The 27,857-nt window shown below is 40.7% G+C and overlaps 2 protein-coding genes across 2 annotated transcripts; both read left to right on the top strand.

Moving 5' to 3' along the window:
- The first annotated feature begins 3,509 nt into the window (after positions 1-3,509).
- On the top strand, positions 3,510-7,871 carry LOC119010686. Its single transcript, XM_037083045.1, has 4 exons — positions 3,510-4,324; positions 6,510-6,818; positions 6,934-7,011; positions 7,409-7,871. Exons 1-4 carry the CDS (start codon positions 4,186-4,188, stop codon positions 7,516-7,518), a joined length of 636 nt encoding a protein of 211 aa, XP_036938940.1. The 5' UTR covers positions 3,510-4,185; the 3' UTR covers positions 7,519-7,871.
- A 1,834-nt stretch (positions 7,872-9,705) lies between these two features.
- Positions 9,706-24,392, top strand: LOC119010680 (immunoglobulin lambda-1 light chain-like). The gene is made up of 5 exons (XM_037083036.1): positions 9,706-9,748; positions 9,841-10,155; positions 21,278-21,322; positions 23,367-23,725; positions 23,787-24,392. The coding sequence occupies exons 1-5, from the start codon at positions 9,706-9,708 to the stop codon at positions 23,931-23,933; spliced, it is 909 nt and encodes a 302-aa protein (XP_036938931.1). The 3' UTR covers positions 23,934-24,392.
- The last annotated feature ends 3,465 nt before the right edge of the window (positions 24,393-27,857 follow it).

Genomic DNA, 27,857 nt, shown 5'->3' on the forward strand with positions numbered 1-27,857 from the left:
TCTTGTGTTATGTTTTGCTTTTTCCATGTCTTGTGTTATGTTTTGCCCTCGCGATGTCTTGTGTCTCATGTTTTGATTTTCCATGCCCTCATGTGTCCTTTAAGTTCTCCTGTGTTCTCCCCTCTGGCTCCCTCTGTCTGTTGTCTTGTTCCCTCCTGGTCTGTTCCTCTGTGCTCCTCCACCTCGTTATCTCACCTGGTTTCCTTCCTCCTCTCTCCTCACCTGTTCCTCATCATGTCATTAGTGTCTGTGTATTTAGTCTCTGTGTTCCCCTCACTCCTTGTCTGGTCATTGCATTCTGTCTTGTGCTTTCTGTTTGCTGTCTCCTTGATCCATGCCCTTGCTCCTGCTCCTGCTCCTGCCCCAGTTTTGGTATGTCTTGGTTTTGAGTTTCTTCATGTTTAAGTTGAACTTTGAATTTTGATTTGTACTTTGTCAAGCTGGTTTTGTTTGCTACTTTGTCTTTTGCCTTTTTTTTGTCTGCTTTTGGTTTTTGGTAACAGCTTCATTAAAGCTCGCTTTTTGTTCTCCCTATCTTTGCCTCCCGAGTTTACTGCGTTTGGGTCCACCTTTCCATTTCCATAGTTTTCCCCTTTTTACCCCGACCTGACAAAAATATTGTAATTGTTGAAAATAAAAGTCGTTGTGCAGTTCAAAGCTCTAAAATTGCTTCAGTTAAAAGCAGCGGCAAACAGAAAGGTCTTCAGTCTTTATTTAAAAGAGGTGAGAGTCGGAGCAGACCTGCAGTTTTCAGGGAGTTTGTTCCGATATGTGGCGCATAATAACTGAATGCTGCTTCTCCAGGTTTAGTTCTGACTCGAGGGACTGAAAGCAGACCTGAACCTGAAGATCTGAGAGGTCTGGATGGTTCATGACATGGCTGCAGATCAGAAATGTATTTTGGCCTGAAACCTTTCAGTGATTTTTAAACCAACAGCAGGATTTTGAAATCTATTCTTTGACTGACATGAAGTCAGTGTAAACGTCTAAGAACTGGAGTGATGTGATCCACTTCTTTGGTCCTTGTTAGGATTCGAGCAGCAGCGTTCTGAATCAGCTGCAGCTGTCTGATGGATTCAGAGAGTCCTGTAAAGACACTGTTACAGGAGTCGAGTCTGCTGAAGATAAATGCATAGACACGTTTCTCCAAATCCTGCTGAGACCGAAGCAGCATTGTTGGAACCAGTGCAGGGGATCCATACAGGTTGTAAAGACTAAACAGGTGAGTGTGATCACTACAACATTCTCACCTGATGTAAATTCAGAAGCATTGGCTTGGTACCTGAAAGACAAACTACATCATGATGGAAGCTGTCAAAAAACAGACAGTGCCCAGAGGTGATATCACTCATTGAAAGTCACTGCTGAATGCAATGATGTGGCCGAAATGTCTGAACCACAACTTTGGCCAGAGGGTGTCTTTGTGCGGCCCTTTTATGAAGTGCACAAACCAGTGGATATAAAAACTGTCAATGCAACAAAGAATGATTGTGTGTCTGACGCTGGGGCAACTATTGCTGTGAAGCCTGGACTATTATCTTCATGAAAGTTGTGTCATATAACACGTGGGGCTCACACCTTGGACAGGCGGCCGGGACAAAGCGTGATACATTGTTGTTGTTGAAGTGTTTGTGACATTCTATGTTTACAAGAGACTCTGCTACCTAAACAAGATCTAGATCAACTTAATTCTGTGCACAATGACTTCTATGAGGAGTCCACAACAGATTTAAGTATGGGAATAATATGTGGTAGAATACCCAGAGAGGTGGACATTCTGGTGGAAGAAATATGACCCACTGATTAGTGTGATCTGTCTCGTGGTTGGCTGGGCCAGAGCAATCAAGGTTGCACATGAAGAGAGCACCTTTATTATTTTAAATGTTTACACTCCATATGAAAAGCTACCAAAATGAAAATGAATGCCTCATTAGTCAGGCCTTTATCAGCTCTTTTTTCAAAGAAAGTGAATTTACATGCATGTTTGTATTGGGTGATTTGAATGCTGATATTTCTGATGATGGGTCCTTATTTGACACCTGAATCAGTTCTGTGTAAACAACAAGTTAGTCCTAACCAGCAAAGTGATGTTACCAGCTAAAAGCTATACATACATTAGTGAAGCATGGCATACAACATCCTGGCTGGATCTCTGTATATGTACAGCTGATGCTCACAATCACTTAGTGAGACTGAGATCCTGTATAGTCTGGCCACAACAGATCACATACCTCTCTCCATGATATTAGACCTTGATAGTTTACCTGAGCTGTCCAGCTATGAGGCTCATGAACAAAGGAAAGTTGACTGGGCAAGACTCACAGAATATGATCTCTGGAAGTGTAACTCCCTGACTGATCGAAGTCTCAGTGATATTGATATACCGATTGATGCTATCATGTTTAACGACATTGATTACAAGAACAATGAGCACCACTCCACTTTACACAGCACACTTATACTGTAGCCATAGTAAAGCAAAGATGAATGAGATTAAGGTGGCATTTAATGATGCTCTTAGAATCTTGTTAAAGTATCCAAGGTGGGAAAGTGCCAGCAACAGTAATGCTCCCACTTTTCAGGTGTTACTTATGAATTATATGTATACATTTATGTCGGCTAATTGAGTCAAGGAACTGGACTATAATGTCTTTGACTGACCCAAAGTGAGACAAGATATTCTTCCAGCTTTTGGAAATAGTGAGAACAACATTTGCAGTTTTTTTTTTTTTTTTAAATTATTATTATTTTTAAGGACACATGTCTGTGTAATCTTGTGTTTGAGTCCTCTGAGTCCTGCCCAGGCCTGACACAGATTCAGAATTAGGGTGATTCAAGCAGGCTTTTATTTTGAAATTCACACTTAAACAAGGTGACAAAGAAATGGCTGAAACCACACTTATCTAATCTCAAAAGAGCAAAAAACAGAACCAACAAGGAGGCAAACAACCTTAAAATCAAACCAAAAAAAAAAAAAAAAAAAGGAACACAAAATCACTCCCCAAGGAGGTAAAGAAAAGACTATAACTGAACTACGCTGGCACACTAGGGCTATAAAAAACTTAACAGAAAATCACTCCAAAGGAGGAAAGCAAATGGCTATAAACTTAAACTGCTCTATCAGCTGGTTATAAAAACTATCAACAAAAAGAGGCACTCCAACAGACGCAAACAAATGACTATGAAATTATCTATGTTTCATTTTGAAAATTTTAACAAACAAAAAGTCACTCATTTAAGAGGAATCAAGTAGAATATACAAACTTGGGATCTTGGCTTGGTAAGGCTGTGAACAAGGCTGAGGCTGAACGACAAATACAAAACACAATGGCACAAGACAAACGAAGACGCAGACTATTTAACACATGAGGGAGAGAGGAACAGGTGGAAACAATCAGGGATCAGGGACGACTCAGAACGGGGACACAAGAGGAAGGGCAAGTGACCTGAAACGAGAGGGGAGTTAGACTTTCAAAATAAAACAGGAAGTTCACAAGACAAAAGGCCCAGACAAGACAAAACCTCACCACTGTGTGACAGTTTGTCTGTACATTGTGTGTGTCTTTTATATCTGGACCTCGAGTCTGTGAATATAAAGATAATAATAATTTGGCAGGAGCTGCCACTGGAGCTGGTGGAGCTGTCAGAGTCAGGAAAACAAGAGGTTACAGAACCACAGCCACAGGAGACTGATTCAGCACAGGAACTGGAGACAGCTGCAGCTCAGCTCAGACAGGTTGCTGCAGAACAGGAACAGAGGACTGCTGCAAGGCAGAGCAGGAGGCCGGCAGCTGGAGGTCTGGACGGGGATCAGGAAAGACCGCCGGTCCGGCTCTGGAGCCAGTCTGCTGACCTGCAGACAAGGAAGCAGGAACAGGTGTCGACTGGGCCGCAAACTGAGGACCAGGAACTGGTGGACCTGCTGGTGGAGCTAGATAACAAGTCAGAATCAACAAAGTCAATGAATGAAGTTCATCCTCTGGGGACCCAGAACGTCTGTAGAAAATGTCATGTCAGTCCATCCATCCATCCTTTGGTCCAGGTCCAATCCATGTGGACTAAAGTAGTGGAGCGACAGACATCAGCATCCACAGAGCAACACTGCTAGTGTGTCTAAAAAGACAATAAAAGAAGAGACAGTCATGTTGATATGAACATTAGAGAAACACATCATGGAGCTGAAACATGATCCTGCTTCATCATTTGGACTCGTTCACCTCAGCCGACACGTTCAACAGCACACAGGTTTTTGTATTACTCTGTCTCACTGTGGGAGGAGGTGGATACTACATGTTTGGTTCTGGAACTAAACTGGTTGTAACAGGTAAGAATAAAGCTTCATTTTCCTTCAGTTGTTTTATTGAACAAGTGTAAAATGTGTTTTTAATGAGTTTCTGCTGCTTCAGGCTTTACATGTTAGTTTGTTGATAATTAGTAGAGAATTCTTGCAGCCGTGCAGCTATTGTTCCATAAAAAGGTTCATAACTCCTGAAAAGATGTTTAAATCTCACTGCACAGCTGAAGTTCTTCTTTATTTCTGCAGGAGATCAAACTGATTCATAGAGAAAAAGTTTGATGTTGACAATGTTACAAATATACAGTATTTGATCCTCTCAGTAATTCAGCACCATCTCTTGTTTTTATAAAACATCATCATATATGATATTAAACATCATTTAATATATGTCAGTAAATATATTTGAAAAACTTACAATTTTAAATAGGTTGTATAGGATCATTAATAATTCATTAATAAATGGTCAAATGTGTTTCATATGATGGTACAAATGTCTTTTAGTGTGAAATATATTTATACATGAAGACAAAAACATACTGAACATGATGTTACAATAAATATAATATATGCACATAAATTTATATATTTCAAGATGTGATATCAGATGTTATATAATGTTACACACATATATGTGTTTCCTTGTTAATCTGATGTTAATGTAAATATAACAATTAATAGTAAATGAAGCTTAGCACAATTTAAAAGTAAATATATTGTGTAAACGTATGATGGTAAATATTGTGTATATGACACTGCACATATTATAATTCAACTGAGACGCGTTATATATTCATTTTATATTATATTATATATCATATTATGTTACAAGAATTACATTTTAAATTACATTTCTGATTTTAAATCTCAAACTGCATCAAGACATTGTATTTTATATGATGGTACAAATGTCTTTAACTGTAAAATATATTTATACATGAAGACAAACACTGAAGATGGCATCACAATAAATATATAATAAAGAAATTATACTACAATATAAAAAAAACATTATATTTTGAAAAAAAAACTTTACAGTATGATGAACAATGGCACTTGAAACTATGTATTTTCTATGTTGATAGACTTTTAAATATTTTAAACATAATAATGAATATATTGACTCATAATTTAACATATCATTTAAACAATGAAAAATAATAATTCCAAACCTAATTTCAAATAAGTATCCAAATAAGTACATGTATGCAGCACATGATGGTAAATATTGTGTACAACATACTGTTTTTTAAAAAAAAAACGTATATCATGTTATTCGATATTGTATTTTAATTTATAATATAATATTATGACATTTGATCACTAAATGTGATGATCAATAAATTATCACCTGTCTTCATGTTATATTACAGATAATTTATTATTCAAATTGAACTGAACATTTCATTGTAATTGTGTATACATTTTAAAATACTGAAATACAAATTAGTGATATTGTTAATAAACTGTTTTTCTTTAGCAGCTGGACTAAAGTACAGGATGTTAAATCTGTAATATGTTAGACATGTTGTAATCAACTAAAAAGTATTTTATGTCAATGTAAAAATATATTTCATTATAAGATATATATTAACATAATATTTAGAGAAGGTCTTAAATTTTGCGACGATCATTATCACAATTATATCATGTTTCATATAATTAAATCAAGTTTTACCTTCTCTTATATTAAATAATGTCTTTATTCACACTAGTCATGTGAAAACATGTATTTGTAATTTAGTGAATTTAAGACAACATGAAATTCAAGATGCATTTTTAAAAATATGTATAATATGTGGTGGATAATGTAAACATTAAAATGTCAGTTTGTATTAAACTTGAGGGTAAATATGTCCTTTATTATAATCTGTCTTTTATCATGATACAGATGAAGATTTTCCATTGTATGAAAATATGATGTTATATTATTATTAGTAAGAGTCATAATAATGATGAATGTGCAGATTGAAAGAAAGAAGTGCTGAACACATGATGTTGTTTGTCCCCATATAACATATGATGACATGACATGATGAGTGTGTTTGATGTGCAGGTGAATCCAGTCTATGTGTTGAACTTTGTGCTGTATTGATGAGTAGTTTAGTGATCAGAGTCCATGTAGTTTCCAGGATCACACTGAATGCAGTGCAGTGCTGGAAGCTGCTGTTGACTGTGTCAATGTGTGTCTGTGCTGCTTGTTGCTGCTGTCAAGCTTCAGATGAGCAGGTAGTGAAGCCCGTGGTGAGCGTGTACCCAGCAGCATCCAGAGCCCACCTGGAGGGGAGGAGCTCCCTGCTGTGTGTGGCCTCAGCCATGTTTCCTCCTCTGGTCCGCTTCTCCTGGAAAAGACGAAAGGAGGATCAGGAGCAGTGGCTCCCTGCTGAGGGAGAGCAGCTGGAGCTCAGAGAGACGGGACGCACCGCCGCCATCTTGCTGGTTGACGGGAACGCCACCTCCACGTATAAATACCGCTGCTCCGTCCAGCACGAGGGGGGCACAGTGGAGGTCCCAACAGAACAAGGTGATGAAGGCTTGGTGACTGTGTTCAGCAGTGATTCAGCTTCATGTGGAGACGCTGTCAAAGACGGCAGAGGAGCAGAGGACTGACATTTCTTTTGGCCTCTTTTCTGTTTCAGAGGTTCCAGCAGCTCCAGCAGCCTCCTGTCCTCCAGAGAGAGAGCCAGCAGACCTGCCAGCTCTGCAGCAAGCTGACTGTAAGATCACCTGCTGCCTCTCTGCATGGACAGCTCCAATGTTCTGCTGCAGTTAGGGCTGCAGATCAGTCTGTTCACTTTCTGCTCATCATTGAAGGAGTTAAACAGACACTCCCTGATTCTGTTAGAGTGTCCAACAGCACAACTAATCCCAGTGACAGAGCTTTCACTCCACACTCTGACAAATCACATGTTTTAGAGCCACTATATTACATTTCGGCCTTTGAGGCTGCCATAGAAACTTTGAGGATTATATCTTAAAGCTCCTCTATAAATATTTCTATATGAAGAATGAATCTAATGACTGTGTGTGCAGTGAAAGGTGACACTAACACTGTGTGTGTGTGTGTGTGTGTGTGTGTGTGTGTGTGTGTGTGTGTGTGTGTGTGTGTGTCAGTGTCCTTCCAGTCTCAGTGCAGGGTGAAGCTGCTCTGTGTGCTCTACACAGTGCTGATAGTGAAGAGTCTGGTGTACTGCTGTGGACTCTCTCTGCTGAGGATCCTCTGAAACAAGGGACCGTCCACCAGCTGCTCACATGCTGACTGACTGTTTCCTGCTCGCCTTTTCTCACCATCAGATCTCATCAGTTCGTCTCATTGATCACTTTGATCAGCAGTCACAAATGTTAATGTTTGTGTTTTGTGGTTGGTTGTAAAATGTATCTTTTGATGCACAGGTTAGATTCAGTCATCCTACATATATAAATACATATATACACATATATATCTGCAGTGACTGAGTATAAATTCTGTGGTATAGTGTTATTTTCATCCTCTAGTTTATTTCCACTTTGAATTGTGACTTGTATAATAATAGAACATGAAGCTGAATCATTAGCCATCTGCTAGATATTTGATTGTTTTAGTGTTTTTCTCTTCTTGTCTTTCTTTTTAATACATTATGCAGAGTGTGGCAGCTTTGTTCAATTCTTTCACTGTAACATTCTCAATAAAGTGAAAAATCACAGTGTGTGTTTTAGAAACAGTTTGTTTTTATGGATTTCAGTTTGTCTTCAGAGCAAATCATCAGAAACAGAATCAACTTCATGGACCATGTATGTTGACGCCTACAAGTCATTTGACTCTGGTTGTAATTAGCTCTCGATATACTTTCACACAGCAGCAAGAACAAATGTAGAGGAAGATGTGAATATTAGCATACAGCTAAACAAGGACAACAAAGCTAAAGAAAGAGAAGCAAACAGAAACATAGAGCTATTATATACAAGTCAGTAGGTGTGGCTGTGCCACCAGGTTCAGTGCTGAGCCCCTTTTATAATTGTGTCAGTGTGGATGTCAAACTCTACGCTGATGACACTGTTGTTTCCACACATGAACAAACAGCAGAGCGAGCTGCTTTCAAGCTACAACTGCTATAAAATGATTCAGCTTCATCAGTCGCCTTCCAAGTTGGTGTCAGGCTGCAGAAACTGTCAGTAAACTGTCACCTTTACAGAATCAATCAAACAGAATCAACAGATCTTTTATTTCAGCTTCTCAGCTCCCAGGTTTGTCTCCCAGGTGAATAAGACAGATGGAAGCTGAGACAGTGAGTACTGAGCGCTGTAACTGTTGTAACTGTCGTTGTGTTGTTCATGTGAAAAAGTGCAGCTAACGGTGAGGAGGCTGCAGAGCAGAAACCCACACAGCCCGTCTGCTGCAGGAAAGGAAGTGCTGGTTGGCTCTCAACAGTTTTTTCTGAGTCCTAATAACCACTGAGAACAGATTCATATCTGCTGCTGTACACACTCATCAACTCCTCTCCCTCTCTGGACTGGTTTGTCTTTTCTCTTGTTGTCTGGAAGCCTTTTTTCCACTGAGCCCTCCACCCACACAAAGTTGAACTGAGCCCAGAGACCAACAGTGACCCTCCACCTGGAGCTCACGTCCATGAATGTAATGAAGAACTACCTGTATTAGTATTTATTGTCCTTTATTTCTATTCATTCAGAATATCAGACAAACAGCTGCGTCTTCATTTAATGTTTTCCGTAAATTATTTTTTCAGATGAAGCTCCAGTGAAAGTTCAGTGATGCTCATCGCAGACCAACAAAATTTTTTTTCCTGTCTCCGTTCACAGTTCAATGTTATTTTTTATCAGTTAAGGTATTTTTTTCTCATGTCAGGCTTTATTTTTCATTTCACAGTTTAAATCATCTTTGTCTCAATGTGTAGATTTCATTCCTGCTCAGTCAGTCAGCATTCTTTGGGGGAAACTTTAGTCTGTTTTCCTTTATTTATTGAGTTTTTGACCTCTACCTGGAGGAAGTAGAGAGCAGAACCCTGAGCTCCTTCCAGGGAACAGAACCAGATTCAGTGAAATGACAGAAATGTAAGGGGACGTTTAAGGCTTCAAATCACAGTCGAGGAGTTTTGTGGATTTGTCCTTTTGTCTTTTCATCACAGCTGTTCAACAACAGATAACAGTCTGTGCTACTAAATTCACCACCAACCTGAATGTGTTGCTGCTCACATGAATGTGTGTTTCTATTTCTATCACACGGCAGCTTCAGCCGAGCCGCCGATCGGCAGCGGCGGCCTTATCTGTGAGCCACAGGGGCTGATGGGAGCTCTGAGGACCTGTTAGAAACCACGTGGCCCTCGTCTGATCTGGCAGCTCGTCCTGGTTTGGCCTCAGCTGCGTCAGAGCGCCACTTCTCCCCAGGTTCACCAGAGGAAACACCACTGCACAAAATGCTTTTCCTCCCAGCTGCTGCTCTGTGCTGTCTGTGTTCAGGTGAGTGTTTCCAGCCAATCAGGAGCCAACAAAGTCCACCTGGAACAAACACTGTCACACTCACCTTCATCTATCTGTCTGCTTCTCTACAGCGCTGGTTGCCATGGCAGCACAGCTGATTCAGGACGATTTAACATTGACCAGGAGAGTTGATGGAGACGTCTCCTTCAGCTGTCGAGGAACTGAACAGTGTGACCGTGACTACGTATTCTGGTACCAGAAGAAAGACACAGAAACATTTAGAGTGATTCTTGATATTGACAGGAGTAATGGTCAGTTAGATTACAGGTACAATCATCCTCAGAAAAATGATTTCTCGGCTGTGAATATTCAGAACGGCTGTGAGTTGAAGATCAAGAAAGTTAAACTCCTTCATTCAGCCACCTACTACTGCTCCTGTTGGGAGAGTTCCCCACAGTGAGAAATGATCCGAGCAGCCTGAACAAAAACCAACAGATGAACAGACGTCAAACAGTGTTTGTGACAGGAAGAGAGCAGTAAACCACAGCCCAGGTTCACATGTTTCACCTCCATCTCAGCCACAGTCACAAACACACTGAACTGAGGGATTTATTTCATATTCTATTTATTTATATGTTGATCAGATATTCCAGCAGGTTTATTGTTGTTTCACACAGAGAGGAAAAAGGAGACAAACACAAACACAATGAGAAAATAAAGAGGAAAATAATTCAATTACAAACTCAAACATAATCCAGATGAATCAGTAAAACATCAAACATACTTCAGAATATTTCAATAAAATGATATCAAACAGAATCAAATATTTACAGTCCAACGTCCTGCTGCTGAATAAAGTCCATCCGTCCCTCACAACACTAATGTGCTCTGAATAAAAACACTTCCAGCAGCACTTGTTGTTTAACACCTTTCAGCACATTTCACCACATCATTTCACTTCAGGACATTTTAAAAGACAAATCTTGGACACATAGTAAGTAAGTAAGTTTTGATTTAAAAGCAGTTTTTTCAAGACAAAGTTTGCAAAGTGCTGTACAGGGAAACGTAAAGATAAAACATAATTGAAAATATTGTTAAACAACATAAATGTGGACAAAATAAGTTAGATAAGATAAAATAAACCAAACATGTATGTACAGATATCTGCAAAAAATAATTACAGTTGTATTGTAGGGAATGCAAGAAGGTAGAGATGGGTATTGAGAAGTTTTTTGAATATATTTAGTGATTCAGCTGCTCTGACAGAAGAGGGCAGACTGTTCCAGAGGGATGGGGCCCTGACAGCAGAAGCATCGTTACCCTTAGATTTGAGGAAGCAGCGGGTACAGATAGGAGGCCGAGGTCAGAAGATCTGAGTGGTCTAGAGGTGCAGTAAGGGTGCAAGAGTTCAGAAATGTAGGGAGGGGCAAGACCATGAAGGGCCTTGTATGTGAGGAGTAGTGTCTCGAAGTCTATTCTGTACTTTACTGGGAGCCATTGAAGGGATGCAAGAACTGGTGTGATGTGGGATCTGCGATTGGTTTTGGTTTGTAGTCTGGCTGCAGCGTTTTGTACGAGCTGCAGGCGAGACAGGGCTGCACGGCTGAGACAGGTGAAGAGAGCATTGCATTAGTCAAGGTGAGAGAAAATCAGGGTGTGGATTAGAAGTTCAAGATGGCTGGTTGTTAGCATCAATTTGATTTTTGAGATGTTCAGGAGTTGGAAAAAGCAGGATTGTGCAAGTTTGTTTATGTGTGCTGATTAGAGGCCTGCAGCAGCCACAGATACTGGATTTATTCTCTGTTATCTGTCAGAGTGTTTGATTTATTGATCGCTGTCGGGATGTTCACAGATTTTCTATGAATAAAACAAAAAACTTCTAGAATAACTGACCGACCCGAGTTTGAACAGAAAGCATTCAGAATCCTGTCAGACTGACAGAATGGCAGGATTCAGAGGAACAATGGTCCAGAGAGAGTCAGAGAAAACTTCTTCATCAAAGCTCCTGAAGATCATTTGTAACCTGCGTTACAGCAACAATATTTACATATTTGTATTTTGTGTGATTTGCCAACAAAACTGTGTAAATACAAATTCCAGGTTTCTGTAACAATTTGTCAGATGTAATGAAACATTAAGTTTTAACTACAAACTAAACTCTCAGGACTCTTTTTGTCTGTGTGGCTCTGTGCTTCTATAAATTCAGAGTCAGATTGCAGAGCTAAGTCAGTTTCTATCAGTCAGTCGGTTTCTATTTCTATCACACGGCAGCTTCAGCCGAGCCGTCGATCGGCAGCGGCGGCCTTATCTGTGAGCCGCAGGGGCTGATGGGAGCTCTGAGGACCTGTTAGAAACCACGTGGCCCTCGTCTGATCTGGCAGCTCGTCCTGGTTTGGCCTCAGCTGCGTCAGAGCGCCACTTCTCCCCAGGTTCACCAGAGGAAACACCACTGCACAAAATGCTTTTCCTCCCAGCTGCTGCTCTGTGCTGTCTGTGTTCAGGTGAGTGTTTCCAGCCAATCAGGAGCCAACAAAGTCCACCTGGAACAAACACTGTCACACTCACCTTCATCTATCTGTCTGCTTCTCTACAGCGCTGGTTGCCATGGCAGCACAGCTGATTCAGGACGATTTAACATTGACCAGGAGAGTTGATGGAGACGTCTCCTTCAGCTGTCGAGGAACTGAACAGTGTGACTATTATATATTCTGGTACCAGAAGAAAGACACAGAAACATTCACAAGGATTCTTCGTACTGTCAAGACCAGTTGTAACATAGATTACAGGTTCGATCATCCTCAGAAAAATGATTTCTCAGTTGTGAATAATCAGAACGGCTGTGAGTTGAAGATCCAGAAAGTTAAACTCCTTCATTCAGCCACCTACTACTGCTCCTGTTGGAAGAAAGATCCCCACAGTGAGAAATGATCCAAGCAGCCTGAACAAAAACCAACAGATGAACAGACGTCAAACAGTGTTTGTGACAGGAAGAGAGCAGTAAACCACAGCCCAGGTTCACATGTTTCACCTCCATCTCAGCCACAGTCACAAACACACTGAACTGAGGGATTTATTTCATATTCTATTTATTTATATGTTGATCAGATATTCCAGCAGGTTTATTGTTGTTTCACACAGAGAGGAAAAAGGAGACAAACACAAACACAATGAGAAAATAAAGAGGAAAATAATTCAATTACAAACTCAAACATAATCCAGATGAATCAGTAAAACATCAAACATACTTCAGAATATTTCAATAAAATGATATCAAACAGAATCAAATATTTACAGTCCAACGTCCTGCTGCTGAATAAAGTCCATCCGTCCCTCACAACACTAATGTGCTCTGAATAAAAACACTTCCAGCAGCACTTGTTGTTTAACACCTTTCAGCACATTTCACCACATCATTTCACTTCAGGACATTTTAAAAGACAAATCTTGGACACATAGTAAGTAAGTAAGTTTTGATTTAAAAGCAGTTTTTTCAAGACAAAGTTTGCAAAGTGCTGTACAGGGAAACGTAAAGATAAAACATAATTGAAAATATTGTTAAACAACATAAATGTGGACAAAATAAGTTAGATAAGATAAAATAAACCAAACATGTATGTACAGATATCTGCAAAAAATAATTACAGTTGTATTGTAGGGAATGCAAGAAGGTAGAGATGGGTATTGAGAAGTTTTTTGAATATATTTAGTGATTCAGCTGCTCTGACAGAAGAGGGCAGACTGTTCCAGAGGGATGGGGCCCTGACAGCAGAAGCATCGTTACCCTTAGATTTGAGGAAGCAGCGGGTACAGATAGGAGGCCGAGGTCAGAAGATCTGAGTGGTCTAGAGGTGCAGTAAGGGTGCAAGAGTTCAGAAATGTAGGGAGGGGCAAGACCATGAAGGGCCTTGTATGTGAGGAGTAGTGTCTCGAAGTCTATTCTGTACTTTACTGGGAGCCATTGAAGGGATGCAAGAACTGGTGTGATGTGGGATCTGCGATTGGTTTTGGTTTGTAGTCTGGCTGCAGCGTTTTGTACGAGCTGCAGGCGAGACAGGGCTGCACGGCTGAGACAGGTGAAGAGAGCATTGCATTAGTCAAGGTGAGAGAAAATCAGGGTGTGGATTAGAAGTTCAAGATGGCTGGTTGTTAGCATCAATTTGATTTTTGAGATGTTCAGGAGTTGGAAAAAGCAGGATTGTGCAAGTTTGTTTATGTGTGCTGATTAGAGGCCTGCAGCAGCCACAGATACTGGATTTATTCTCTGTTATCTGTCAGAGTGTTTGATTTATTGATCGCTGTCGGGATGTTCACAGATTTTCTATGAATAAAACAAAAAACTTCTAGAATAACTGACCGACCCGAGTTTGAACAGAAAGCATTCAGAATCCTGTCAGACTGACAGAATGGCAGGATTCAGAGGAACAATGGTCCAGAGAGAGTCAGAGAAAACTTCTTCATCAAAGCTCCTGAAGATCATTTGTAACCTGCGTTACAGCAACAATATTTACATATTTGTATTTTGTGTGATTTGCCAACAAAACTGTGTAAATACAAATTCCAGGTTTCTGTAACAATTTGTCAGATGTAATGAAACATTAAGTTTTAACTACAAACTAAACTCTCAGGACTCTTTTTGTCTGTGTGGCTCTGTGCTTCTATAAATTCAGAGTCAGATTGCAGAGCTAAGTCAGTTTCTATCAGTCAGTCGGTTTCTATTTCTATCACACGGCAGCTTCAGCCGAGCCGTCGATCGGCAGCGGCGGCCTTATCTGTGAGCCGCAGGGGCTGATGGGAGCTCTGAGGACCTGTTAGAAACCACGTGGCCCTCGTCTGATCTGGCAGCTCGTCCTGGTTTGGCCTCAGCTGCGTCAGAGCGCCACTTCTCCCCAGGTTCACCAGAGGAAACACCACTGCACAAAATGCTTTTCCTCCCAGCTGCTGCTCTGTGCTGTCTGTGTTCAGGTGAGTGTTTCCAGCCAATCAGGAGCCAACAAAGTCCACCTGGAACAAACACTGTCACACTCACCTTCATCTATCTGTCTGCTTCTCTACAGCGCTGGTTGCCATGGCAGCACAGCTGATTCAGGACGATTTAACATTGACCAGGAGAGTTGATGGAGACGTCTCCTTCAGCTGTCGAGGAACTGGCCAGTGTGACCGTGACTGGGTATACTGGTACCAGAAGAAAGACACAGAAACATTCACAAGGATTCTGTACCATGACAAGAAAAGTTGTAGAATAGGTTACAGGTATGATCATCCTCAGAAAAACGATTTTTCAGTTGTGAATAATCAGAACGCCTGTGAGTTGGAGATCCAGACAGTTAAACTCCTTCATTCAGCCACCTACTACTGCTCCTGTTGGAAGAAAGATCCCACAGTGAGAAATGATCCGAGCAGCCTGAACAAAAACCAACAGATGAACAGACGTCAAACAGTGTTTGTGACAGGAAGAGAGCAGTAAACCACAGCCCAGGTTCACATGTTTCACCTCCATCTCAGCCACAGTCACAAACACACTGAACTGAGGGATTTATTTCATATTCTATTTATTTATATGTTGATCAGATATTCCAGCAGGTTTATTGTTGTTTCACACAGAGAGGAAAAAGGAGACAAACACAAACACAATGAGAAAATAAAGAGGAAAATAATTCAGTTACAAACTCAAACATAATCCAGATGAATCAGTAAAACAACAAACATGCTTCAGAATATTTCAATAAAATGATATCAAACAGAATCAAATATTTACAGCCCAACGTCCTGCTGCTGAATAAAGTCCATCCGTCCCTCACAACACTAATGTGCTCTGAATGAAAACACTTCCAGCAGCACTTGTTGTTTAACACCTTTCAGCACATTTCACCACATCATTTCACTTCAGGACATTTTAAAAGACAAATCTTGGACAAACAAAAAAAAAACACAAAACGATTCACGTCCAGCTTTTTGTTTTAACATCGGAAACACAGGGAAAAAAACAACAATGTGAAATTACTCCCTGACTGATTGTAGCTGCTGTGCTCATGAATGGTAACTGGGAATAACAACAACAGTGCTATTCTTCATTTCAGATTTTGCCTTGAGTCCTGAAGGAACTTGATCTGATCCTGAGACCAGCGTAGTCGTCCCGCTCACATCCACAGAGCTGACTGGTGATCTCTAGGCTGCGTCCTGTTGTGAGACGATCTAAAGTTCTGAAGTCTTCATCATGTCTTTATATGAATATTCTGAGTTTATTCCAGCCAGGAGGTTAAGTGAGATGTCCTGTGGTGATAAATCCACATCACTGACTGACCACTTTGTTACGGAGCCTTTAAAGAGACACGAGGAAAAAACAAAGACTTAAACGTTTCTTATGCGCACAAGAAACTTTCTGGTGTGTTCGATCACACTGACTGCTTCACGTGTCCAAATTATACGCGACAGTCAGGTGAATCCCTCAACCTGGGATATCATTTGAAAATGGAAGTTTGACAGGTGAACGCTATTTATTAATTGAAGTGTAGTTACAGTGAACTCACAATGAGGACATGGAGTGAAACGATTCTGTGAGAGCTGTCACTGACTTTATTTACAGGCTTTCATAAATCATACAGTCCATATTCACAGGTGGTGACGATGATCCAGGTGAGCTGACTGGAGAAGGCAGAGTGTGTGTGCAGAGACTGAACTGTCTCCAGTGCTCGGTGTGCGTCTGACAGCACAGTCGTGTCCACTGCAAAGCACCGAACATCAGTCAACGAGTCATTTCCTGTTTTTAGGTTTCTGATTCTGAAGCGAAATATGGGAAATTAGTCGTTTTCCAAAGATGTGATGAATGTTATTGCTGAGATGGTTTCAACAACACGTTGACAGAGGTTTCCACTAAAATATCGAAATTATTGAAAATAAAAGTCATTGTGCAGTTCAAAGCTCTAAAATTGCTTCAGTTAAAAGCAGCGGCAAACAGAAAGGTCTTCAGTCTTTATTTAAAAGAGGTGAGAGTCGGAGCAGACCTGCAGTTTTCAGGGAGTTTGTTCCGATATGTGACGCATAATAACTGAATGCTGCTTCTCCAGGTTTAGTTCTGACTCGAGGGACTGAAAGCAGACCTGAACCTGAAGATCTCAGAGGTCTGGATGGTTCATGACGCGACTGCAGATCAGAAATGTATTTTGGCCCAAAAGCTTTCAGTGCTTTATAAACCAACAGCAGGATTTTGAAATCTATTCTTTGACTGACATGAAGTCAGTGTAAACGTCTAAGAACTGGAGTGATGTGATCCACTTCTTTGGTCCTTGTTAGGATTCGAGCAGCAGCGTTCTGAATCAGCTGCAGCTGTCTGATGGATTCAGAGGGTCCTGTAAAGACGCTGTTACAGGAGTCGAGTCTGCTGAAGATAAATGCATAGACACGTTTCTCCAAATCCTGCTGAGACCGAAGCAGCATTGTTGGAACCAGTGCAGAGGATCCATACAGGTTGTAAAGACTAAACAGGTGAGTGTCTTCGCTACAACATTCTCACCTGATGTAAATTCAGAAGCATTTGCTAGGTACCCGAAAGACAAACTACATCATGATGGAAGCTGTCAAAAAATAGACAGTGCCCAGAGGTGATATAACTCATTGGAAGTCACTGCTGAATGCAATGATGTGGCCGAAATATACGAACCACAACTTTGGCCAGAGGGTGTCTTTGTGCGGCACTTTTATGAAGTGCACAAACCAGTGGATATAAAAACTCTCACTGCAACAAAGAATGATTGTGTGTCTGACACTGGGGCAACTATTGCTGTGAAGCCTGGACTATTATCTTCATGAAAGTTGTGTCATTTAACACGTGTGGCTCACACCTTGGACAGACGGCCGGGACAAAGCGCAATGCATTGTTGTTGAAGTGTTTGTGACATTCTAGGTCCAAACAAACAGGAGGGTGGAGGCAAGGACTGGGATCCACTAGAGGCCAGGGATGTGGGCTGGGATCCACTAGAGGCTGACGACGAAGGTGTTATGGTGGCCCTGGTCTGTGGCGAGGAAGAAGGCTTCAGACTTGGCATGGGACTCGACCGGGCCTCCGACCGGGCCTCCGACTGGGGAGCAGGAACAGGCCTCGGCTGGGCCTCCGACCGAGGTGCAGGGACAGGCGCCATCTGGACCACCGACTGAGGGCCACTGACAGGTACTGGGGTTGAGACTGAGGCCTGGGTTGCTAGCCAGGCTGTGGCTTCAGCGTGGGTTTGGGCTGGGAGCTCGGCTGTGGCTGAAGCATGGTGACTTGCCACTTGAACAAAGGAAAGTTGACTGGGCAAGACTCACAGAATATGATCTCTGGAAGTGTAACTCCCCGACTGATCGAAGTCTCAGTGATATTGATATACCAATTGATGCTATCATGTGTAACAACATAGATTACAAGAACAATGAGCACCACTCCACTTTACACAGCACACTTATACTGTAGCCATAGTAAAGCAAAGATGAATGAGATTAATCTGGCATTTCATGATGCTCTTAGAATCTTGTTAAAGTATCCAAGGTGGGAAAGTGCCAGCAAGATGTTTGTGAACTGTAATTGTAGGAGCCACACATTGTTTTGAGGATTATTTGGGTTTGGATTTGTTTGGTCTGGTTGCCACGGTGATATGTGGTGCTTGGGTCACATGGACACCATAGCAGGTTACAATAGGGGCTGTATCACCTGCACTGGAGGAGGAGAGAGGTGAGTTAGGTAGCCATCAGTTTTGTTGACCACCTTTGTTGAAGTTTGATTGTTTTGATGCACATATGCAGCGTGCACGTTTTCTAAATATCCAAACGTCAGCGTGTAATCTGAAAGCCGCTGTAGTAGCTCTTCTGTTATTAAATACCCTGAAGCTCACCTGGACTCAGCGTGCTTCTCTGCATCAGCAGAAGTGTGATCATATAAATACACAGGACCTATTCTCTACCTCTCAAGAGACTTTTAAGGGACTGAAAGCTGCAACAGTAATGTTCCCACTTTTCAGGCATTACTTGTGAATTTTATGTATAAATTTATGTTGGCTAATTGAGTCAAGGAACAGGATTATAATGTCTTTGACTGACACAAAGTGAGACTGTCACATCGCGATGAGGTTTGTCCTGTCTTGGGGTCTGTCTTGTGAATTTCATGTCTTGTTTTGAAAATATCTCTCCTCTCGTTTCAGGTCACTTGCCCTTCCTCCTGTGTTCCTGGTCTGACGTCATCCCTAATCCCTGATTGTTTTCACCTGTGTTCCCTTCCCTCATGTGTATAAAGTCTTTGTCTTCCCCTGTCTGCGTGGCCCAAGTATTTCGTCATTTCGTCGACTACTGAAGCCCTTGTTCCACAGCCTTGACTTGCAAATCACGTTAAGTATTGTCACGTTTTATTTTCTGATTTTTGTCCTCTCTAGTAGAGTGATTTTGTGTTTGTTAATATTCTGGTTAGGATTTTGTGTTCCAGTTTAACTTTGTTTATAGTCTTTTGTTTTCCTCCTCCTGGAGCGTTTTCTGTTGTATCCCTTTTTTGAATATAGAGAGAGTTAAGTTTCGTAGCCTGTGTGCTGTCCTCTTCGGAGTGTATTTTTGTTTGTTAACTTGTATATCAAAGAATCATAGTTCAGAGTAGGTTTTTCCTTCTTCGAGAGCGCCTTACCTTATTGTGTGTTTCATGTTTTGTATGTCTCGTGAGTCCTCTAGTATTTCATAGCTTTTGCTTTATCATTCTAACTGGAGAGCCGCATTACATCTGTCAAATTCTGCATCTGAGTCCTCTCTTTTGTCTAAGCCTGACAGTATACTTGGGCCACGCAGACAGGGGAAGACAAAGACTTTATACACATGAGGGAAGGGAACACAGGTGAAAACAATCAGGGATTAGGGATGACGTCAGACCAGGAACACAGGAGGAAGGGCAAGTGACCTTAAACGAGAGGAGAAATATTTTCAAAATAAGACATGAAATTCACAAGACAGACCCCAAGACAGGACAAACCTCACCGCGATGTGACAGAGACAAGATTCTTCCAGCTTTTGGAAATACTAAAACCAATATTTGCATGTTTTTTTTAACCAATAAGGACACATGTCTGTGTAATCTTGTGTTTGTGTCATGCCTGGGCAGAATAGAGGACTCAGATGCAGAATAAGGGCGATTCAAGCAGGCTTTTATTTTGAAATTCACACCTGAACAAGCTGACAAAGAAATGGCTATGAAACCACACTTATCTAATCTCAAGAGAAAAAACAGAACCAACAAGGAGGCAAACAACCTTAAAATCAAACCAAAAAATAACACAATCACTCCCCAAGGAGGTAAAGAAAAGACTATAACTGAACTACGCTGGCACACTAGGACTATAGATACCTTAACAGAAAATCACTCCAAAGGAGGAAAGCAAATGACTATAAACATAAACTGCTCTATCAGCTGGTTATAAAAACTATCAACAAAAAGAGGCACTCCAACAGACGCAAACAAATGACTATGAAATTATCTATGCTGCAATCTGAAAATTTTAACAAACAAAAAGTCACTCATTTAAGAGGATTCAAGTAGAATATCCAAACTTGGGATCTTGGCTTGGTAAGGCTGTGAACAAGGCTGAAGTGAACGACAAATACAAAACACAATGGCACAAGACAAACGAAGACGCAGACTATTTAACACATGAGGGAGAGAGGAACAGGTGGAAACAATCAGGGATCAGTGATGACTCAGACTGGGGACACAAGAGGAAGGGCAAGTGACCTGAAAGGTGAGGGGAGTTAGACTTTCAAAATAAAACAGGAAGTTCACAAGACAAAAGGCCCAGACAAGACAAAACCTCACCACTGTGTGACAGTTTGTCTGTACATTGTGTGTGTCATTTATATCTGGACCTCGAGTCTGTCAATATAAAGATAATAATAATTTGGCAGGAGCTGCCACTGGAGCTGGTGGAGCTGTCAGAGTCAGGAAAACAAGAGGTTACAGAACCACAGCCACAGGAGACTGATTCAGCACAGGAACTGGAGACAGCTGCAGCTCAGCTCAGACAGGTTGCTGCAGAACAGGAACAGAGGACTGCTGCAAGGCAGAGCAGGAGGCCGGCAGCTGGAGGTCTGGACGGGGATCAGGAAAGACCGCCGGTCCGGCTCTGGAGCCAGTCTGCTGACCTGCAGACAAGGAAGCAGGAACAGGTGTCGACTGGGCCGCAAACTGAGGACCAGGAACTGGTGGACCTGCTGGTGGAGCTAGATAACAAGTCAGAATCAACCAAGTCAATGAATGAAGTTCATCCTCTGGGGACCAAGAATGTCTGTAGAAAATGTCATGTCAGTCCATCCATCCATCCTTTGGTCCAGGTCCAATCCATGTGGACTAAAGTAGTGGAGCGACAGACATCAGCATCCACAGAGCAACACTGCTAGTGTGTCTAAAAAGACAATAAAAGAAGAGACAGTCATGTTGATATGAACATTAGAGAAACACATCATGGAGCTGAAACATGATCCTGCTTCATCATTTGGACTCGTTCACCTCAGCCGACACGTTCAACAGCACACAGGTTTTTGTATTACTCTGTCTCACTGTGGGAGGAGGATATCACCTGATCTTTGGCTCTGGAACTAAACTGGTTGTAACAGGTAAGAATAAAGCTTCATTTTCCTTCAGTCGTTTCATTGAACAAGTGTAAAATGTGTTTTTAATGAGTTTCTGCTGCTTCAGGCTTTACATGTTAGTTTGTTGATAATTAGTAGAGAATTCTTGCAGCCGTGCAGCTATTGTTCCATAAAAAGGTTCATAACTCCTGAAAAGATGTTTAAATCTCACTGCACAGCTGAAGTTCTTCTTTATTTCTGCAGGAGATCAAACTGATTCATAGAGAAAAAGTTTGATATTGACAATGTTACAAATATACAGTATTTGATCCTCTCAGTAATTCAGCACTATCTCTTGTTTTTATGAAAAAACATAAAATATGATAGTAAACTTCATTTCATATGTGTCAGTAAATGTATTTGAAAAACATATAATATTAAATATGTTGCATAGGATCATTAATAATTCATTAATAAATGGTCAAATGTGTTTCATATAATGGTACAAATGTCTTTTAGTGTGAAATATATTTATAGATGAAGACAAACACATAGTGAACATGATGTTACAATAAATATAATATATGCACATAAAATTATGTATTTCAACATGTGATATCAGATGTTATATAATGTTACACACGTATATGTGTTTTCGTGTTAATCTGATGTAAATATAACGATTAATAGTAAATGAAGCCTTGCACAATTTAAAAGTAAATATATTGTGTAAACGTATGATGGTAAATATTGTGTATATGACACTGCAGATATTATAATTCAACTAAGACGCATTATATATTCATTTTATATCATATTATATATCATATTATGTTACAATAATTACATTTTAAATTACATTTCTGATTTTAAATGTCAAACTGCATCAAGACATTGTATTTTATATGATGGTACAAATGTCTTTAACTGTAAAATATATTTATACATGAAGACAAACACTGAAGATGGCATCACAATAAATATATAATAAAGAAATTATACTAAAATATAAAAAACATTATATTTGGAAAAAAACGTCATAGTATGATACACAATAGCCCCTGAAATTATGTATTTTCTATGCTGATAGACTTTTAAATATTCTAAATATGATAATAAATATGTTCACTAATAATTGAACATATAATTTAAACAATGAAAAATAATAATTCCAAACCTAATTTCAAATAAGTATCCAAATAAGTAAATGTATGCAGCACATGATGGTAAATATCGTGTACAACATACTGTTTTTAAAAAACTTACATCATGTTATGTTATTCGATATTGTATTCTAATTTATAATATAATATAATTATGACATTTAATCACTAAATGTGATGATCAATAAATTATCTTCTGTCTTCTTATTATATTACAGAGCATTTATTATTCAAATTGAACTTACCTGAACATTGTGAATGTAAAAATATATTTTATTATAAGATATATATTAACATGATATTTAGAGAAGGTCTTAAATTTTGCAACGATCGTTATCACAATTATATCGTGTTTCATATAATTAAATCAACAAAGTTTTACCTTCTCTAATGTTGAATAATGTCTTTATTCACAGTAGTCATGTGAAAACATGTATTTGTAATTTAGTAAATTTAAGAACAACATGAAATTCAAGATATATTTTTAAAAATATTTATAATATGTGGTGGATAATGTAAACATTAAAATGTCAGCGTGTATTAAACTTGAGGGTAAATATGTCCTTTATTATAATCTGTCTTTTATCATGATACAGATGAAGATTTTCCATTGTATGAAAATATGATGTTATATTATTATTAGTAAGAGTCATAATAATGATGAATGTGCAGATTGAAAGAAAGAAGTGCTGAACACATGATGTTGTTTGTCCCCATATAACATATGATGACATGACATGATGAGTGTGTTTGATGTGCAGGTGAATCCAGTCTATGTGTTGAACTTTGTGCTGTATTGATGAGTAGTTTAGTGATCAGAGTCCATGTAGTTTCCAGGATCACACTGAATGCAGTGCAGTGCTGGAAGCTGCTGTTGACTGTGTCAATGTGTGTCTGTGCTGCTTGTTGCTGCTGTCAAACTTCAGATGAGCAGGTAGTGAAGCCCGTGGTGAGCGTGTACCCAGCAGCATCCAGAGCCCACCTGGAGGGGAGGAGCTCCCTGCTGTGTGTGGCCTCAGCCATGTTTCCTCCTCTGGTCCGCTTCTCCTGGAAAAGACGAAAGGAGGATCAGGAGCAGTGGCTCCCTGCTGAGGGAGAGCAGCTGGAGCTCACAGAGTCGGAACGCACCGCCGCCATCTTGCTGGTTGACTGGAACGTCACCTCCACGTGTAAATACCGCTGCTCCGTCCAGCACGAGGGGGGCACAGTGGAGGCCCCAACAGAACAAGGTAATGAAGGCTTGGTGACTGTGTTCAGCAGTGATTCAGCTTCATGTGGAGACGCTGTCAAAGAGAGCAGAGGAGCAGAGGACTGACATTTCTTTTGGACTCTTTTCTGTTTCAGAGGTCCAGCCTCTTCCAGATCCAGCACCTCCAAAAGTATCATCTGGGCCGTCTCAGTACCAGGTGAAGCTGCTCTGTGTGCTCTACACAGTGCTGATAGTGAAGAGTCTGGTGTACTGCTGTGGACTCTCTCTGCTGAGGATCCTCTGAAACAAGGGACCGTCCACCAGCTGCTCACATGCTGACTGACTGTTTCCTGCTCGCCTTTTCTCACCATCAGATCTCATCAGTTCGTCTCATTGATCACTTTGATCAGCAGTCACAAATGTCAATGTTCAGGTTTTGTGGTTGGTTGTAAAATGAATCTTTTGATGCACAGGTTAGATTCAGTCATCCTACATATATAAATACATATATACACATATATATCTGCAGTGACTGAGTATAAATTCTGTGGTATAGTGTTATTTTCATCCTCTAGTTTATTTCCACTTGGAATTGTGACTTGTATAATGATAGAACATGAAGCTGAATCATTAGCTGTCTGCTAGATATTTGATTGTTTTAGTATTTTTCTCTTCTTGTCTTTCTTTTTATTACATCATGCAGAGTGTGGCAGCTTTGTTCAATTCTTTCACTGTAACATTCTCAATAAAGTGAAAAATCACAGTGTGTGTTTTAGAAACTGTTTGTTTTTATGGATTTCAGTTTGTCTTCAGAGCAAATCATCAGAAACAGAATCAACTTCATGGACCATGTATGTTGACGCCTACAAGTCATTTGACTCTTGTTGTAATTAGCTCCCGATATACTTTCACACAGCAGCCAGAACAAACGTAGAGGAAGATGTGAATATTAGCATACAGCTAAACAAGGACAACAAAGCTAAAGAAAGAGAAGCAAACAGAAACATAGAGCTATTATATACAAGTCAGTAGGTGTGGCTGTGCCACCAGGTTCAGTGCTGAGCCCCTTTTATAATTGTGTCAGTGTGGATGTCAAACTCTACGCTGATGAAACTGTTGTTTCCACACATGAACAAACAGCAGAGCGAGCTGCTTTCAAGCTACAACTGCTATAAAATGATCACACAGCAGCTTCATCAGTCGCCTTCCAAGTTGGTGTCAGGCTGCAGAAACTGTCAGTAAACTGTCACCTTTACAGAATCAATCAAACAGAATCAACAGATCTTTTATTTCAGCTTCTCAGCTCCCAGGTTTGTCTCCCAGGTGAATAAGACAGATGGAAGCTGAGACAGTGAGTACTGAGCGCTGTAACTGTTGTAACTGTCGTTGTGTTGTTCATGTGAAAAAGTGCAGCTAACGGTGAGGAGGCTGCAGAGCAGAAACCCACACAGCCCGTCTGCTGCAGGAAAGGAAGTGCTGGTTGGCTCTCAACTGTTTTTTTTCTGAGTCCTAATAACCACTGAGAACAGATTCATATCTGCTGCTGTACACACTCATCAACTCCTCTCCCTCTCTGGACTGGTTTGTCTTTTCTCTTGTTGTCTGGAAGCCTTTTTTCCACTGAGCCCTCCACCCACACAAAGCTGAACTGAGCCCAGAGACCAACAGTGACCCTCCACCTGCAGCTCACGCCCATGAACATAATGAAGAACTACCTGTATTATTATTTATTTTCCTTTATTTCTATTTATTCAGAATATCAGACAAACAGCTGTGTCTTTATTTAATGTTTTCAGATGAAGCTCCAGTTCAGAAAGTTCGGTGAAGCTCATTGCAGACCAACAAAAAAAAAGAATTGTTCCCATCTCTGTTCCGAGCTCAGTGTTATTTTACCAAATCAGCTATTTTTTCCATGTCAGGTTTTATTTTTCATTTCACCGTTTAAATCATCTTTGTCTCAATGTGTGGATTTCATTCCTGTTCAGTCAGTCAGAAACTTTGGGCTGTTTTCATTTATTTGTTGGATTTTTGACCTCTACCTGGAGGAAGTAGAGAGCAGAACCCTGAGCTCCTTCCAGGGAACAGAACCAGATTCAGTGAAATGACAGAAATGTAAGGGGACGTTTAAGGCTTCAAATCACAGTCGAGGGGTTTTGTGGATTTGTCCTTTTGTCTTTTCATCACAGCTGTTCAACAACAGTCTGTGCTACTAAATTCACCACCAACCTGAATGTGTTGCTGCTCACATGAATGTGTGTTTCTATTTCTATCACACGGCAGCTTCAGCCGAGCCGTCGATCGGCAGCGGCGGCCTTATCTGTGAGCCGCAGGGGCTGATGGGAGCTCTGAGGACCTGTTAGAAACCACGTGGCCCTCGTCTGATCTGGCAGCTCGTCCTGGTTTGGCCTCAGCTGCGTCAGAGCGCCACTTCTCCCCAGGTTCACCAGAGGAAACACCACTGCACAAAATGCTTTTCCTCCCAGCTGCTGCTCTGTGCTGTCTGTGTTCAGGTGAGTGTTTCCAGCCAATCAGGAGCCAACAAAGTCCACCTGGAACAAACACTGTCACACTCACCTTCATCTATCTGTCTGCTTCTCTACAGTGCTGGTTGCCATGGCAGCACAGCTGATTCAGGACGATTTGACATTGACCAGGAGAGTTGATGGAGACGTCTCCTTCAGCTGTCGAGGAACTGAACAGTGTGCCAACAACTATGTATGGTGGTACCAGAAGAAAGACACAGAAACATTCACAAGGATTCTTCGTACTGTCAAGACCAGATGTAACATAGATTACAGGTACAATCATCCTCAGAAAAATGATTTCTCAGTTGTGAATAATCAGAACGGCTGTGAGTTGAAGATCCAGACAGTTAAACTCCTTCATTCAGCCACCTACTACTGCTCCTGTGAGAAGAGTGATCCCCACAGTGAGAAATGATCCGAGCAGCCTGAACAAAAACCAACAGATGAACAGACGTCAAACAGTGTTTGTGACAGGAAGAGAGCAGTAAACCACAGCCCAGGTTCACATGTTTCACCTCCATCTCAGCCACAGTCACAAACACACTGAACTGAGGGATTTATTTCATATTCTATTTATTTATATGTTGATCAGATATTCCAGCAGGTTTATTGTTGTTTCACACAGAGAGGAAAAAGGAGACAAACACAAACACAATGAGAAAATAAAGAGGAAAATAATTCAAAACATTTAAAACAACAAACATGCTTCAGAATATTTCAATAAAATGATATCAAACAGAATCAAATATTTACAGCCCAACGTCCTGCTGCTGAATAAAGTCCATCCGTCCCTCACAACACTAATGTGCTCTGAATGAAAACACTTCCAGCAGCACTTGTTGTTTAACACCTTTCAGCACATTTCACCACATCATTTCACTTCAGGACATTTTAAAAGACACATCTTGGACAAACAAAAAAAAAACACAAAACGATTCACGTCCAGCTTTTTGTTTTAACATCGGAAACACAGGGAAAAAAACAACAATGTGAAATTACTCCCTGACTGATTGTAGCTGCTGTGCTCATGAATGGTAACTGGGAATAACAACAACAGTGCTATTCTTCATTTCAGATTTTGCCTTGAGTCCTGAAGGAACTTGATCTGATCCTGAGACCAGCGTAGTCGTCCCGCTCACATCCACAGAGCTGACTGGTGATCTCTAGGCTGCGTCCGGTTGTGAGACGATCTAAAGTTCTGAAGTCTTCATCATGTCTTTATATGAATATTCTGAGTTTATTCCAGCCAGGAGGTTAAGTGAGATGTCCTGTGGTGATATATCCACATCACTGACTGACCACTTTGTTACGGAGCCTTTAAAGAGACACGAGGAAAAAACAAAGACTTAAACGTTTCTTATGCGCACAAGAAACTTTCTGGTGTGTTCGATCACACTGACTGCTTCACGTGTCCAAATTATACGCGACAGTCAGGTGAATCCCTCAACCTGGGATATCATTTGAAAATGGAAGTTTGACAGGTGAACGCTATTTATTAATTGAAGTGTAGTTACAGTGAACTCACAATGACGACATGGAGTGAAACGATTCTGTGAGAGCTGTCACTGATTTTATTTACAGGCTTTCATAAATCATACAGTCCATATTCACAGGTGGTGACGATGATCCAGGTGAGCTGACTGGAGAAGGCAGAGTGTGTGTGCAGAGACTGAACTGTCTCCAGTGCTCGGTGTGCGTCTGAC

Source organism: Acanthopagrus latus, chromosome 21 (genome assembly GCF_904848185.1).
Source record: "Acanthopagrus latus isolate v.2019 chromosome 21, fAcaLat1.1, whole genome shotgun sequence".
NCBI lineage: Eukaryota > Metazoa > Chordata > Actinopteri > Spariformes > Sparidae > Acanthopagrus > Acanthopagrus latus.

Excerpts from the sequence above, each read along its gene's own strand:
- LOC119010686 (XM_037083045.1), top strand. The coding sequence starts at position 4,186 with ATGATCCTGCTTCATCATTTGGACTCGTTCACCTCAGCCGACACGTTC. Across the intron at positions 4,325-6,509 it reads AACTAAACTGGTTGTAACAG|CTTCAGATGAGCAGGTAGTG; the intron begins GTAAGAATAAAG and ends GCTGCTGTCAAG. Across the intron at positions 7,012-7,408 it reads AGCTCTGCAGCAAGCTGACT|TGTCCTTCCAGTCTCAGTGC; the intron begins GTAAGATCACCT and ends TGTGTGTGTCAG.
- LOC119010680 (XM_037083036.1), top strand. The coding sequence starts at position 9,706 with ATGCTTTTCCTCCCAGCTGCTGCTCTGTGCTGTCTGTGTTCAG. Across the intron at positions 9,749-9,840 it reads TCTGTGCTGTCTGTGTTCAG|CGCTGGTTGCCATGGCAGCA; the intron begins GTGAGTGTTTCC and ends GCTTCTCTACAG. Across the intron at positions 23,726-23,786 it reads CAGCTTCATGTGGAGACGCT|GTCCAGCCTCTTCCAGATCC; the intron begins GTCAAAGAGAGC and ends TCTGTTTCAGAG.